Genomic DNA, 15089 nt, shown 5'->3' on the forward strand with positions numbered 1-15089 from the left:
TCTGGAACCTGTTTGAACAGCGTGGAGAAGGGTTTAGCAACCCTGGGGTTCAGATCCAAAAGATAAGTTCGATTTTACCTGTTGCCATGTTTTAGCTGTGTGGTTTTTGCCAAGTTACCTAACCTCCCTAAGTTTTAGGTTCCTCAACTGTAGTGAGTTACAGTAACTACCACCACCACCAACAGCAACAAAACCTAGCATGTGTTGAACTTACAGTGTACCAGGCACCATGCAAAAGCATCCTATATTCATTATCTCTTTTATACCTTACACAATCCTATGAAGCAGGTAGTGTTGTTATCAGCATTTAACAGATAAGGAAACCTAGGCACAGCAAGATAGGTAACTTGCCAGTTCCTCCCTTCCTCACCCCCTCACCCCCTGAAAGAAAACACACACACACAAAACCCAGCAATTGGTAGACCCAGGATTTAATTTCAGATGTTGAGACACCAGAGTTTGATGTATCAGAGAGCTGTTATGAGTTTTAAAGGAAATTTTGTGTAAAATGCTGAATATAGTTCCTAGTACTTCATGAGCATTCAATAATGTTAGCCATTTATTGTGTTTTTAGTCTCACTCTGCTCTTGCCTTTTGCAGAAGCAGCTGACACAGGATGATGATACTGATGAGGTTGAGATTGCTATCGACAACACGGCTTTTATGGATGAGTTCTTTTCTGAGGTAGGCAACCTTCCTGTATTTTTTTCTAAATGTACATAAGGAAACACTGTTTCCTTAGTAAGAATAAAAAACCTTAGATTTTTCAGGGTAGCAGAGGATGGGGTAACTAGGGTGGGATGGCCAAAGAAATTAAAATGACATTATTTTCAATATTTACTTGAATCTGGATTTTTAAAAATCTTAAGAAAGTCAGCAGAGGGTCAATTATGTGTAATTGAAGGATGCTTTTAAAGTCTTACACTGTATGACAACATTTTAATGATATCCTTTCTTGCTTAAAGTACATAACAAATACAGAATCAACCATAGGATCACAACCATGAGTATAAAACATTGCATCTTTAGGCTTGTGATTCAGATACATCAAATGTGTAGTTTTGAAAATTTTGGGGCCAGACATGGTGCCTCACGCCTGTAAGCCCAGCACTTTGGGAGGTTGAGGCAGGTGGATCACTTGAGGTCAGGAGTTCGAGACCAACCTGGCCAACATGGCAAAACCCTGCCTCTACTAAAAATACAAAAATTAGCCAGGCGCACCTGTAATCCCAGCTACTTGGGAGGCTGAGGCAAAAGAATCACTTGAACCCGGGAGGTGGAGATTGCAGTGAGTCGAGATCGCACCACTGCACTCCAGCCTGGGTGACAGAGTGAGACTTCGTCTCATAAAAAAAAAAAAAAATTTATAGTCCCTCTGACTGAATTCTAGTGGTAACTGAGAAACCAAGCTGCCAGTTTAGTTTTGTAAAAGTTCAACAGGGGCAAAAATGGGTTCATGTCTACAGATCCATGTACTCTGATCTTAAAAGTCCTTGATGGGATGGTGCTATGATAGGTAGGTGGTAGAGGAAAGCTTGTAGAGGCAGTAGTATATCATGGATGAAAACACTGGCTTTGGAGCTGGGTACACTTGGGCCCAAATCTCAACCCTGCTTCTGAGAAGCTGTTGATTTCATGAACATTCCTTAACAATCTGTGTCTGGGCTTCCTTACCTGTAAATTAGGATTGATAATGCAATTTCCCATAGGTAGGATCACCTGAGCCTAGGAGTTTGAGGCTGCAGTGAGCTGTGATCATGCCACTGCATTCTAGCCTGGGCAACAGAGTGAGACCTTGTCCCCTAAAAAAAAAAAAAAAAAAAAAAATTCACTGGTTATCCAGTGTTTAGGTAAGAAAAGAAAAAAACAATAAACAACAAAAATCCCCATTGAGTTGCATAAGGATTAAGAGGGACAGGCCAGGCGCGGTGGCTCACGCTTGTAATCCCAGCACTTTGGGAGGCCAAGGCGGGCGGATCACAAGGTCAAGAGTTCGAGACCAGCCTGGCCAACACAGTGAAACCCTGTCTCTACTAAAAATACAAATATTAGCTGGGTGTGGTGGCGGGCACCTGTAATCCCAGCTACTCGAGAGGCTGAGGCAGGAGAATCGCTTGAACCCAGGAAGCGGAGGTTGCAGTGAGCCGAGATTGCGCCACTGCACTCCAGCCTGGGTGACAGAGCTAGACTCCATCTCAAAAACAAACAACAACAAAAAAACCAGGAGGAATAATGTTTGTAACACAGCGTAGCATCTGGCATATGTGCTTAATTAATGATACTTCAAAAAACAAAAACAAAAAGCTCACTATTGTTGAAGTTTCTGCCACCATACTACGGTTTCTTAGGTTTTTAATTTCCCCTGGAAAGAAAACAAGAAGTATCATGCTCTTTTTGCAGAGAGAATGTGATGCTTCCCATCCTCTAGACTGTGGATGTGGAAAAGTAACCCTCCATTTTTTTTTCTGGAAGGAATGGAGTGGGGCTTGACAGTTCGTGCCCATTTATCTGTTAGAGTAGTAAACAGGAATTAAGAATAAACTTGAGTGTATGCTGGCCTGATTGGGAAGTTGGCTGTAAACTCTCCACAGATCCCCACCCTCCTCACAGGCGGGTCCATCAGAGTCATAGTGAGATGAAACAACACTTAGGCTTTGTGAGTCCAGTGTTACTCCAATTGTGGATCGTGGAAGGACAATATCCTTTCACTCTGTGATGGGGTTGGACTTAAGGAGATGTTTGAAGTCTTTCTAGCTTGTCTCAGTCTGCCTTGGAGAACCAGATACATTAAAGAACTTCTTCCCTAAGATAAGGAATCTTTTCCAATACCTGTGTTCTCCTTTTTCTTCTGAGCCAGGCAGAGGGTCCCCGAGAGGACCCTCTTTGTTAGGTGGGAAGATGGTGGGCTTTGGCCTCTAAAACATGGTTTGGGTCCACTTTTCAAGCGTTTCGTAGCAGTGTAACCTTGGTCAGGTTGCTTAACCTCTCTGAGCTTTAACATCCTGCTCTGGAAATTGGGAGTGTTGGTACTTACCTTTCAAGGATGCCATGAGGATCGTATGAGATCACACATCTGGGAAGGATCGTCAGGCAGAAAAGCACTGGATGGGTGATGGCTACTTCTGAAGAGGCCTTTGAAGATTTAACAAGACCTTCAGGGCTGCTGCATTGCTTATTTCTTTCTCTTTGTTATATGGGTGTCTGTCATTTAGGGAAAAACCCCATGAAACTTATATTTAGAGTGGAGAAGAGGGACAGCATGTGGGGGTGGAAAGAACATGATCTTTGAATTAAATTCCATATCTGCCGCTAACTTTGTGATCTTGGTCACATTCCTTAACTGTTCCAAGTATCAGTGGCTTTATCTGTAAAACGGGGAGAAAAATATTCATGTCATAGATTTGGTGGAGATTAAAGGAGCTTTTGCTCAGAAAGTACTTAGCATGGGGTTCAGCAGCGTTACTTTCCTCTTTTCTTGGATCTGATAGAGCACAGAGAGGATAAGGCCTTGGGGGAGTGGGGAGAAGTAAGAGGGAGTGGATCAAGTAGGCTCTGGCCCCACCTAACATGGTCTGAATCTCAGCGCTGCCAATTACCAGTGGTACAATTTTGGAAAAGTTAACTACTCTAAACCACAATTTTCTCTGAAAGGAGAATATTCCCTGTTGGTTTTTATGGATATAAGATGAGAAAGGGTATGGGTGCACCTAGCACAGTGCCTGACATCTAGTAGATATGTTCTCATCACCCTTCTGTCCCCCAATGTACTTGTGATTAAGTAGACCACAAAGTTTATTTTATAGAATGTGGTATAGACATACTCTTGAAATTGGGATAAATTATGTTTCAGAGAATAGAGATTTGGGGAAATGAGAGATTGTCCCCCTCTATGTGACTGGTGAGCATGCCCACTACACCCTGCAGGTTATATAGCTAAGTCACTTTGTTGGGAAAGCACTCTTGATAAAACTTACTGTTTGGACTGGTTCCAGCAGGTCACCCTTGGTTATTTGCTGAGAGCATGAATCACAGCTTAGTCATAGAGGCATTTGCAAGGTGCACATGAAGTCACAGGACCAGGGTGTTTTCAGAATGTGATTTGCACTGTCAGATTCCATTGTATCTTCTCTAGCTTCTTGATCGTTGGAGAAAAAGATTGGCCCTTGGGTTTTCAGGCCACTTTGGCTGATCAAGCCAGAGCGTGGTAAATGATAAACGCCACATTTTTGTCTAATTTGCAGTTGTCTATATTTTTCTTGGTCTGTTTGCTCAGTTGGCAGAAAGTAATGTTCAGAGGAAACAGACCTGCCTTTGGAGGCAGAAACATTAGGGGTTTATTGTTCTGTATTCGTTTATCTATTCATCAAGGTATTTGAGTGCTTACTGTCTTCAAGATAGCATGTTAGGTGCTGGGGATCCAGTGTTCTGTGTGACAGGATTCTCGCCCCCTGTTGTCTCCTTATCTGGTAAGGGTGATAGAAGTTTTTAAAACGTTGTTATATGATAAGAAAAGTGTCAGTAACGTACCATGGGAGCACAGAAGAGGAGGCGTTAAATTCTGCCTGGAGTGAGGAAGGTGAGGGAAGATTTCCCTGGTTCTTAACTAGATTCGTCATCAGAATCACCTGGGGAGTTTTTTTTTGCACATACACATACCTGATTCTTAGGGACTGGAATGGCTCAGACTTTTGGATTTTTAGGAAGTTCTTACAGATAATTCCGTTGCCTACTGCAGCTGTGTACCACTGCAAAGTGATGGGGAACCTTTGAAGATTTAAACAAGGAAGTGATGGGCTCAGAGTGTGTTTTAGAAAATTCACTCTGATGGCAGTTTGTGGAGGGTGCGAAAGACCTGAAATGGAAAGATCAGCAAGCCGGTGATGGAGCCTTGACCTGAATCTGTGATCCTGAGCAGCAGTGTAGCCTATCATTTAGGGATGCTTTTGACTAACTGTGGCTTAAGCAACAAAGATATGTAATTATTTTGCATATGAAGAAGTTTGGGGTTAGGGACGGTGCCATTTAAAGGTCAGCTTGGGGTTCTAGGTCAGCATCGCTGTGATCCTCTTGGCTTTTCTCTTAGGATTGTGAGAGAGAGAGTCTGTTCTGATTATCTATTGTTATATCACAGTATAGCCCCAATATTTAGTGGTATAAAACAACTGTTTTGTTTTGCTGACAGATTCTGTGGATTAGGAATTCAAACAGGGCAAAATGGGTCTGGATTATCTCTGCTCTACAATTTCTGGGGCTTTTATTGGGAAGACTTGAACAACTGCAGGCTAGAATCTTGTAGAGGCTTTTTAAATTTTACTGTCTGGTGCCTTTACTGGGGTGGCTCAAGGGAAAAGCTCAGCAGAGACTGTCAATCAGAGCACCTACACTTGGCTTCTTTCTGTGGCTTGGGCTTCTCATAGCTGGCCCACGTAGGGCTATTGAACTTGTTACATAGAAGCTCAGGGATGCAAGGCAAGTGTTCCAGCTACAGAAGTTACATAGCACATCACTTCTGCTTGGCTCTATTACTGAAGCAGTCACAAGCCTGCCAGATTAAGAGAGTGGTACATAGGTCCCACCTGCCTGTGTTTTGAAACCACCAGTGTCAGAGCTCTATTTGGCATCACCCTGTGACAGCATTACAAGCATTAAGAAAGGGTGCAGCTAGAAAAGTCCAAAGATCCTTTCATCAGGGAGGAAAACTGCCCAGATCCTCCCATCTGACTTCCCTTATGGCCTCCTGGATAGCACTGGGTCACATGGTGTGGGCCTCCTTAGCTGGAAGGGACACCAGGAAAGTGAGTACTCAGCAAAGGGACAGGATTGCCAGGATTGCCATCAAACACATCATGATTCATCCTCTGGGGCTGGCAATGCCACTACCCAAACAAAGTCAGACTTCTGTTAAAAAGAAAGAAAGGGAAGGGGCCAGGGAATGGCTGTTTGTTGGGTCAGTCAAAATGCGTTGTCACGGATGGCAGTGTGAGATGCAAAAAGCCTTCTGTGATCAAATATGTTTGAGAAATGCTTCCTACTGCTTTCTTCTCTTGGAAACTTAAAATGCACATTAACTTATTGAAAGCTCTAAGAAGTCTTGTAATAAACCAGCTTAACTTGGCTATCCAGCATTTAATTTTTCACAGCAACACTTTCTAACATGGAACTTCTATTAATAAGGATGAAAGTTTTCTTTCTTTTCTTTTCCTTTTTTTTTTTTTTTGAGATGGAGTTTCACTCTTGTCGCCCAGGCTGGAATGCAACGGTGTGATCTCGGCTCACTGCAACCTCCACCTCCCTGGGTTCAAGTGATTTTCCTGCCTCAGCCTCCCAAGTAGCTGGGATTACAGGCATCCACAACAATGTCCAGCTAATTTTTGTATTTTTAGTAGAGACAGGGTTTCACCACGTTGGTCAGGCTGGTCTTGAACTCCTGATCTCAGGTGATCCACCCGCCTTGGCCTCCCAAAGTGTTGGGATTATAGGTGTGAGCCACTGTGCTGGCCAAAAGTTTACTTTTTTGAATGCTCTCTTAGTTTGGGCTGCTATGAGATAGTACCATAGACTGAATGGCTTATAAACAATAAGAATGTGTTTCCTACAGTTCTGGAGGCTGAAAGTCTGAGACCAGGATTCCAGCATGATTGGGTTCTGGTGAGGACTCTCTTCTGGGTTGTGGACTGCCACCTTCCTGTATCTGTATCCTTACATGGTGGAAAGAGCAGGCTAGCTCTTTGGCCTCTGCTTATAAGTGTACAAGACACAGTCATGAGGGCTCCACCCTTACAACCTAAATGCCTTCCAAAGGTCCCATCTCCCTCCAAGTACCATCACATTGGGGATTAGGCATCAACATATTAATTTTGGGAGAGCACATTCAGTCCATAACAAGTATGCATTTGTAGTGGTATAACAGACCATTTGTAGTGATATAAGAAGCATACTTGTCTCCTGCAGTTACTTATATTCATTTATTTATTCAACAAATGTCTACTGAGTGACCCACATGCTTGACAGTGATGAATATCAAGTAGTCTAAGTTGAGCAACACGTGGTCCTAGTGCTTGAGGGGGTCTGAATCAGTTCTGGGAGAAGTTAGGGTGGATAAATTGTGGGCATAGTGCAGCAGAGCCTGGCTGGGGTGAGGGGTGGGTGGAGCAATACCTGGCTGGAGGAACATGAGGTGACCAGTCTTGAAGCATACGGATTTGCTAGGTAGGCTTGATTTTTGTTAGAACTAAGAACCTCAAAGTGAATCCAACTTGGAAATCCACACATTAAATCTAGCAGGTTAAATACTTTTTAATTCTTTAAGTAGAATGTTAGATGACAATGACCTACCAAGCAAACTGGTAGATTCTGCATTTCTGGGCTTTTCCAATGGGGCAGGCAGGAAGTCTTGCCAGTCATTTGCCTATTTGCATTGAGGCCCATTCCCTGCTGTCCTTCCTCTGCTCTTCTCTGTATCACAGGGAACTACATTTCCCAGGTTCACCTGTCAATTGTTTTTGGTATATTTGACTAAGGAGAGTGTTATGGACTGAATGTTTGTGTCCCCTCAAAATTCATATGCTGGAGTCTAATCTCCAATGTGATGGTATTTGGAGGTAGGGCTTTTGGGAGGTAATTAGGTCACGAGGGCGAATTAGTACCCTTATAAAAAGAGACGGGAGAAAGATGATCTCTCTCTCAGCCATGTGAAGATACAGGAAGAAGGCAGCTGTCTACAAGCCAGGAAGAGGGTCCTCCTCAGACATCAGATCTGCCAGTGGACTTCCTAGCTGCCAGTACTGTGAGACATATATCCTGTGTTTAAGCCACCTAGGCTATGGTATTTTTCTTACAGGAACCTGAACAGATTAAGACAGTGAGGTACTAGCAGAAGACTCAAGGAGGAGGGAAGAGGCCATGGTTTTCCTCCCTTCTCTCTCCACCTCAGACATGCCTTCTTCATGGCCTCAGCTCTTTCTCAATAGACCCTGCCTCCATGGTCCCAGTTTTGCTGGTCACCTCCACCATGGTCTGGCCCCCATCAGACAGCTCTGGCTTTAGGCTCTGGCAACCTTGTCTTCCTTCTCTTTCCCTCTGACCTGCTGTTGCTAATTTTCAGAGTGCCCCAGCAAACTTCTGTTTGGCTTCTTGACGCTTCCATCCCTGCATAAACAATCCCTTTATTATATTACTTTGATTAAAATAACTAGATAGGTTTTCACTTTCCTGACTAAATTTTGAGTGATGCAAAGCCCCAACACACTTAATTTACTTGAGATTATTGTCTCAGAATACTTGTTTTCATTGGTCAGTATAATTCTGAGTTCATTCTTTTATTTTCATTCATAAAAGGAGAATTAAAACACTAGTCCTGGTCTTGATAAAATGCTTTTGGGACTTGACTTCCATTGCTTGGTTGACTGAGGTGGCCTTTTCCCTCGCTTTTCATCAACATTTGTTTTCTAAAGCAAAGAAGCAAACAAATTAAAGAGGACTTGACTGAGCAGCTCTAATATGAAGACTGTTTGGGATTCTGTCATTTTTGGGGGAAGTAAAGGTATATAAATTGTGAAAAGGAGGGATCATTTGACAGTTAAAGTCACATTACTCTTGTCACCTCAGAATAAGTTTTCAATACGTAAATATGCAGCAATTAATGCTCAACTAGAGGTACAAGGTACCTGGGAGTTTAGGAGAGGCAGAGACTAATTCTTAGGGAGAATAAACAGAGCTTTTTTGCTTTGCCTTCCATCTTACCCCATGCAACCTGCCAGTTCCACAAACTAGTACTTTCTGTGCTTTTCCTTGTTTAATTAGATTCCACTGGCTAATTAGGTCCAGAAGGAAGAGGCCATCCATATCTCGAAAATAACTCCTTCCTTTTAGTTAGATTATAGTTATTAGTATAATATAGTAATTATATTTGGCCACGCCCAACATGCAGAGTGATTGACTTGGGTGTTGACTTTAGATTTCCTTGGGTGGCTACTGATGAGGTCAGACTGTTTTATTAAGACTTTTTTACAGGATTGCTATGAGGATTAAATGAGATATGCCTGTCAATGCACTGCATAGTACCTGGCATATGATAAATGTGCAGTAATTGCTGGCATTTTTGTGTTTATCATTGTCATCACCTAACATTTATTGAACATGTATTTTATGTTAAACATTTGACATGCATTGTCTAATTTAATATTCACAAAAACTCTAAAGTGGGAATTGTGATAATTCTCATTTCACAGATGAGAGAACTGGTGCTTAGGGACACTTACGGGGTGCGTTCAAGGTCATAAATCTGCTAAGAGAGATAGAGCAGAAACTGGAACCTGGTCTGTTTGATCTTAATTCCTTAAATCCTATATTATCTAGATTCCCATATTACTAACAAAGCATTGAAAAGTACATTTTAGGCTGGGCCTGGTGGCTCATACCTGTAATCCTAGCACTTTGGGAGGCTGAGGTGGGTGGATCACTTGAGCTCAGGAGTTCGAGACCAGCCTGGCCAACATGGTGAAACCTTGTCTCTACTAAAAATACAAAAAAAAAAAAAAAAAAAAAAAGAAGGTTGGTATGGTGTCGGGTGCCTGTAATTCCAGCTACTTGGGAGGCTGAGGCAGGAGAATTGCTTGAACCCGGAAGGTGGAGGTTGCAGTGAGCCAAGATCATGCCACTGCACTCCAGCCTGGGCAACAGAGCAAGGCTTTGTCTCAAAAAAAAAAAAAAAAAAAAAAAAAAATTTAATAAACAATGTGCAATGAGAAGGCACTGGGAATATATTAGCTGTAAATTTTACGTGGTGATTTATTAAAAAAAAAACTTTTAGATTGGTTTCCTTGGTCAACAGTACTTCTTGAGGGCTCATTTTGTAAAAAGCTTTCTATAGGGAGCAGTGGTGAGAAGACAGAGAAATAGGGATCATGATCTCTGTGAAAGGCAACTGATCCATTCTCCCAAAACAGTGGATTGAACATGTGCATTAACCTGATGTGGGCTGAATATGCATGAACTTGGGAGAGAAGGTATAGGAGCCTTCCTTAGGCGTGTACCTGGTTCAGGAGACAGGATTTAGTATTCCTGAGTTCAAACCTCGGTTTTGTCTCTTTCTGCAGTATAACCTGGAGTAAATTTCTCTACTTCTTTGAGACTCGATATTCTTATATGTATAAAGAGGAGATGATGATAGCCTCATAGAAGTATTGTGAAGTGCATAGCATCATTTCTGATACAAGAATATGTTTAGTCAATTTTAGTTCTTAAATATATGACTATGCAGAGTAATTTTAGATGTCAGTATACTTAACCCCAGACAAACACATGCAATAGCCCTTAAACTTTTAGATTGGGCACTTCTCAGTTTCCTATACCCCTTCCCTGCAACTGCCTCATGATTTTTTGATTATGTGGCAAATGCACAAAAGGAAACCACATATAGCTGCCATTTCACACCATTAAATACTCAGAAAGTCACCTTTGAGGAAAACCAGTACTTCTAAGAAAAAGCAAAGCTACGAAGTTCAAAAAAAGAAAGCTCTATGGTTGGCCAGTTGCCATCCTGAGGTCCCAAAAAGGTCCTGTGATTATTTGGTGAACTGACTTAAATTGCTGTGAAATCAGATTCCCTGAAATGCCTCCAAATAGAGAGGTTGATGCAGTCAGAGGAAAGAGACCAGCTACAGTGGGTGGAGGATGGGTGGGGTGGAATGGAGTGCTCCTTGGGCCTGGGAAGTCCCATAGGCAGGTTGCGGACAGAGCACCCAGGACCAGTTCTCCTGTGCATAGGGCAGGGTGAGCATCAGCCATCCAGTCTCCAAATGCCTGTAGTGACACTGAGCCTGAGGTCTGCCATTCTCATCCTAGGAACTTCTATCTCTTCCTGTGTTTCTACCATTGACTAAATTTTGGGTCAGGATACTCTTCAGTTTATAAAATAATTTTCCAGATGAGAGAATTTCTGTGACAACCAATCTGTTGAACATGCAAAATCTAAGTCCTTCATGGCTTGTTAAAATTTGATAAACTCATTTAAAAATGTTTATTGTGTTTTCTTCTAGAAAGCCTTTCTTCCCCCCTCAATCCTGTAAAACAGTGTAATTGCTTTGGCAAGACAGTCATGTGGTGGAACTGGAAACATGGTGTGATGCAATGACATGAGTTCTAAGAGGGGCCAGTAGATTCTGAAGTGGTCACACCCCTAGAGTCTGTGAGTGTATTAGTTTGTTTTCATGGTGCTGATAAACACATCCTTGAGACTGGGCAATTTACAAAAGAAAGAGGCTTAATGGACTTTCAGTTCCATGTGGCTAGGAAAGCCTCACAGTCACAGCAGAGGTCAAGGAGGAACAAGTCACGTCTTACATGGATGGCAGCAGGCAAAAAGAGAGCTTGTGCAGGGAAACTCCTGTTTTTAAAACCATCAGATCTTATGAGACTTACTATCACTAGAACAGCACAGGAAAGACCCACTCCCATGATTCAATTGTCTCCCACTGGGTCCCTCCCACAACACATGGGGATTATGGGAGCTACAAGATGAGATTTGGGTGGGGACACAGAGCCAAACCGTATCAGTGAGTATTCATAGGTTGTAAGAGGCCCTTTTTATAGCTGGGTAGGGCTGGAGTGCTGCTAAACAGTACAGATAATTAAAAAAATTAACTCTTCAATCTAATGGAAAAAAGCATCCCACTTGGAGTGTGGAGGGCACTGTTTGCATGCTGTCTCTACCACCAGCTATGTGACCTATAATTTCTTTAAACTTGTTTCCTCATTTGAATAATGGTACTGGTCCAATCTTACAGGTTGTTTTGCAAACTCTTAAAATGCTTCACAAATATTTGAGTAGTTACCTGTATGTATATTTACATGTATATTCCCATGATATTATTACATTGTAATTTTATTCTACATCTTTCAGCAAGCAACTCTACTCTCAAACTCTGGCACATCTAAGCCAATATATTTATAGAGGGGAAAATCCTGTGCTCCAGTGGCAAAAGTACTGATTTGAGGACTAGAGAGCTCAAGTATAATTTCTCCTATTTTCTTTCTTTTTTCTTTTCTCTTTTTTTTTTTTTGAGACAGAGTCTCACTCTGTTGCTCAGGCAGGAAATGCAGTGGCACGATAATGGCTCACTGTGGCCTCAACCTCCCAGGCTCAAGGGATCCTCCGTTTTAGCCCCCTGAGTAGCTGGGACTGTAGGGGCATGCCACAATGCCTGGCTGCTTTTTGTATTTTTTGTAGCGATGGAGTTTTGCCATGTTACCCAGGCTGATCTTGAACTCCTGGGCTCAAGTAATCTGCCTGCCTCGGCCTTTCAAAGTGCTGGGATTACAGGTGTGAGCCGTTGTGCCTGGCCTTTCCTATTTTCTGTTGAATATGAAGAGCTATAATCAGGTTTTGAAAAAGGTGAAGTATCCATGGGAAAAGAGGGTTACTGGAAGCTGCATATGCATTGAGTTTTATTTTTGTTGCATCTCAGATGTTAGGATCCTACTGTATGACATTTTACAATATTTCTGTTTGTTAATTGTTGCAATGTTGATGTGCCCTTCACTTTGAGAGTGAAGCGGATAGACCCTGCAGGTGTTGAAGTCTCTCCTTCCTGCCCTGCTCCCTGTACATAGGCTTCCACTGCAGCAGGGCTGTGGTACCAGTGGCACAGGCACCTATGAAGGGGGAGCTGAGGCTGCAGTCAAAGCTCATGCAGGAATGTCTGGCAGTGGCGTTCTACCTGGGAATGAAGTGCTGCTGGAAATATTTTATGATACCCACAGCCTTGTACAATCAGGAACCTTAGAAATATGCAGAAATGGGCTGTGGCTCGAGCTACTGGGTCCTGATTGTCTGTGGAAATCAGTTAGTACAAGAACATATGTCCTAGAGAAGCTTGGGCTGTCTCCTGAGACCTTCATTGCCTAGTATCTCTTTTTTTCTCTCCTTGTCTTCTTTATCTGTTTCTGTTTTTTTTTTTTTTTTTGAGACGGAGTCTCGCTCTGTCGCCCAGGCTGGAGTGCAGTGGCGCGATCTCAGCTCACTACAAGCTCCGCCTCCTGGGTTCACGCCATTCTCCTGCCTCAGCCTCTCCGAGTAGCTGGGACTACAGGCGCCCGCCACCACACCCAGCTAATTTTTTTTTTTTGTATTTTTAGTAGAGACGGGGTTTCACCATGGTCTCGATCTCCTAACCTCGTGATCCACTCGCCTCGGCCTCCCAAAGTGCTGGGATTACAAGCGTGAGCCACCGTGCCCGGCCTTTTTTTTTTTTTTTGAGACAGAGTCTCGCTCTGTCGCCCAGGCTGGAGTGCAGTGGCACGAACTCGGCTCACTGCAAGCTCCACCTCCCGGGTTCATGCCATTCTCCTGCCTCAGCCTCCCGAGTAGCTGGGACTACAGGCGCCTGCCATCATGCCTGGCTAATTTTTTTTTTTTTTGTATTTTTTAGTAGAGACGGGGTTTCACCGTGTTGGCCATGATTGGCTTGATCTCCTGACCTCATGATCCGTCCGCCTCGGCCTCCCAAAGTGCTGGGATTACAGGTGTGAGCCACCGCACCCGGCCTATCTGTTTCTGTCTTTTTCTTCCTCTCATTCTGTGTTTTTCACTCTCTAGGTTTGTTCTTTTCCTTTCACTTCTTTCTTTTCCTTCCTTCCTTTTTCCCATCTCCTTCATTCTCACTCTTTTCTGTTCTCACTTTTTGGGCTTTAAGGCTCTGCCTGCTAAGTTCTGCCGATTCTCCCCCTCTGATCATTCTTCATGGTTTTTCTTAGCTCTTCTTGACTTTGGCCTGAATCCGTCCATCCGAAGTGGGCGAATGTATTACTCTCAGGGAGCAACAAGTACGGATTTTTAACAATTGTTCTGTTGAGATGACTTTATCTGACCATGGAAAGGGTACTCACTGGGCAGCTGAGGACTTTAAGTCATTATCTTCTTCCACAAACCCAGAAGATGGGCAGCTTTCACCAGCAGCTCTGCCAAGCATTTATCTCAACCATGGACCTGTACTTCCTCTTTGATGATGAAGGTTATTGTCTTTCTGATTATAGATTGAGGAAACTCGGCTTAACATTGACAAGATCTCAGAACATGTAGAGGAGGCTAAGAAACTCTACAGTATCATTCTCTCTGCACCGATTCCAGAGCCAAGTGAGTGTTTACTTAGAACTGAGTCACCCAACAATCCCCCTTTCCTTGGGGCTGAGCCAGCCTTGTTTTCTTGCCCTTCATGAGCAGTAGGGAAGTGTACAAGTTACAGGGCACTAGTGTACATATTATCTCATTTCCCTCCCCTTTACCTTACCTGAGCTCCTACTGCCTGGCCACAGTCAAGGTTTTCTCTTCATAGTCCCACTCCAACCATTTAGCGAGACTTTCCCTGTTTCCCAGCTAGTCCCTCTTCCTGACTAGCGACGATTCCCACTGCTACTTACATACCCTGTGCCCTGTCCCTCCTCTGAGCCTCTGCGTATGCTATTTCCCCAGCCAGAAATGCTTTTCCTAGCCCTCTTTCTGAATCCTACCAGATCAAGTCCATTTTTTCTTTCCATGAGGTGTTCCAAAATGGTTCAAGTTCATAGAAATTCCTTCTATCCCTAAACTGTTTGTTACCACCACCTAGGCAAACGCTTTTTCTCCCCTAATTGTTTGCACGGGTGTCCAACCTTTTGGCTTCCCTGGGCCACAATGGAAGAAGAATTGTCTTGGGCCATACATAAAATACACTAATACTAATGATAGCTGATGAGCTAAAAGAAAGGTTTGCACATAATTTTCCTGATATCAGCCACCACGGATAAGCAAAAAAATCCGTGCGTTCCACGGTTTGGACATGGGTGGTTTAGGGCTATATTTTCAGTTCCTTAGGAACAGGGAACAAGCCTGACACTGTCATTCCACTCTTTCATTTTTCCCATGGGCCCTATTACTTAAAGACTGAAGTGGGAACACTTTAGCAGAGCATATGGGCATTGTCTTGATCACATTCCTGTCTTCCCAGCCAGCCCGTCTCCTGCCATCCTCCTCCTGCTTCCCATGCTTCAGCCAGAGCAACTCTGTCTGGTTCCCCAGACATTTCCTGTTCACTCATACCCTTTACTTACTG

General features: G+C 43.2%; 1 protein-coding gene across 14 annotated transcripts in view; it reads left to right on the forward strand.

Annotated features, from left to right (window-relative positions):
- STX3 (syntaxin 3) overlaps positions 1–15089 on the forward strand; it is a 58598-nt gene that overhangs the window by 25715 nt on the left and 17794 nt on the right. For 13 of the 14 annotated variants that reach the window (XM_058438734.1, XM_058438735.1, XM_058438736.1 and 10 more), the window contains exons 3-4: positions 601–684; positions 14035–14134. In XM_058438734.1, coding sequence (XP_058294717.1) covers positions 601–684; positions 14035–14134 — 184 coding nt within the window. Of the gene's footprint in view, positions 1–600; positions 685–14034; positions 14135–15089 lie in introns of those variants that run through there. The other variant, XM_058438744.1, reaches the window with a different exon arrangement.

Source organism: Hylobates moloch, unplaced genomic scaffold (assembly GCF_009828535.3).
Source record: "Hylobates moloch isolate HMO894 unplaced genomic scaffold, HMol_V3 SCAFFOLD_5, whole genome shotgun sequence".
Lineage (NCBI taxonomy): Eukaryota > Metazoa > Chordata > Mammalia > Primates > Hylobatidae > Hylobates > Hylobates moloch.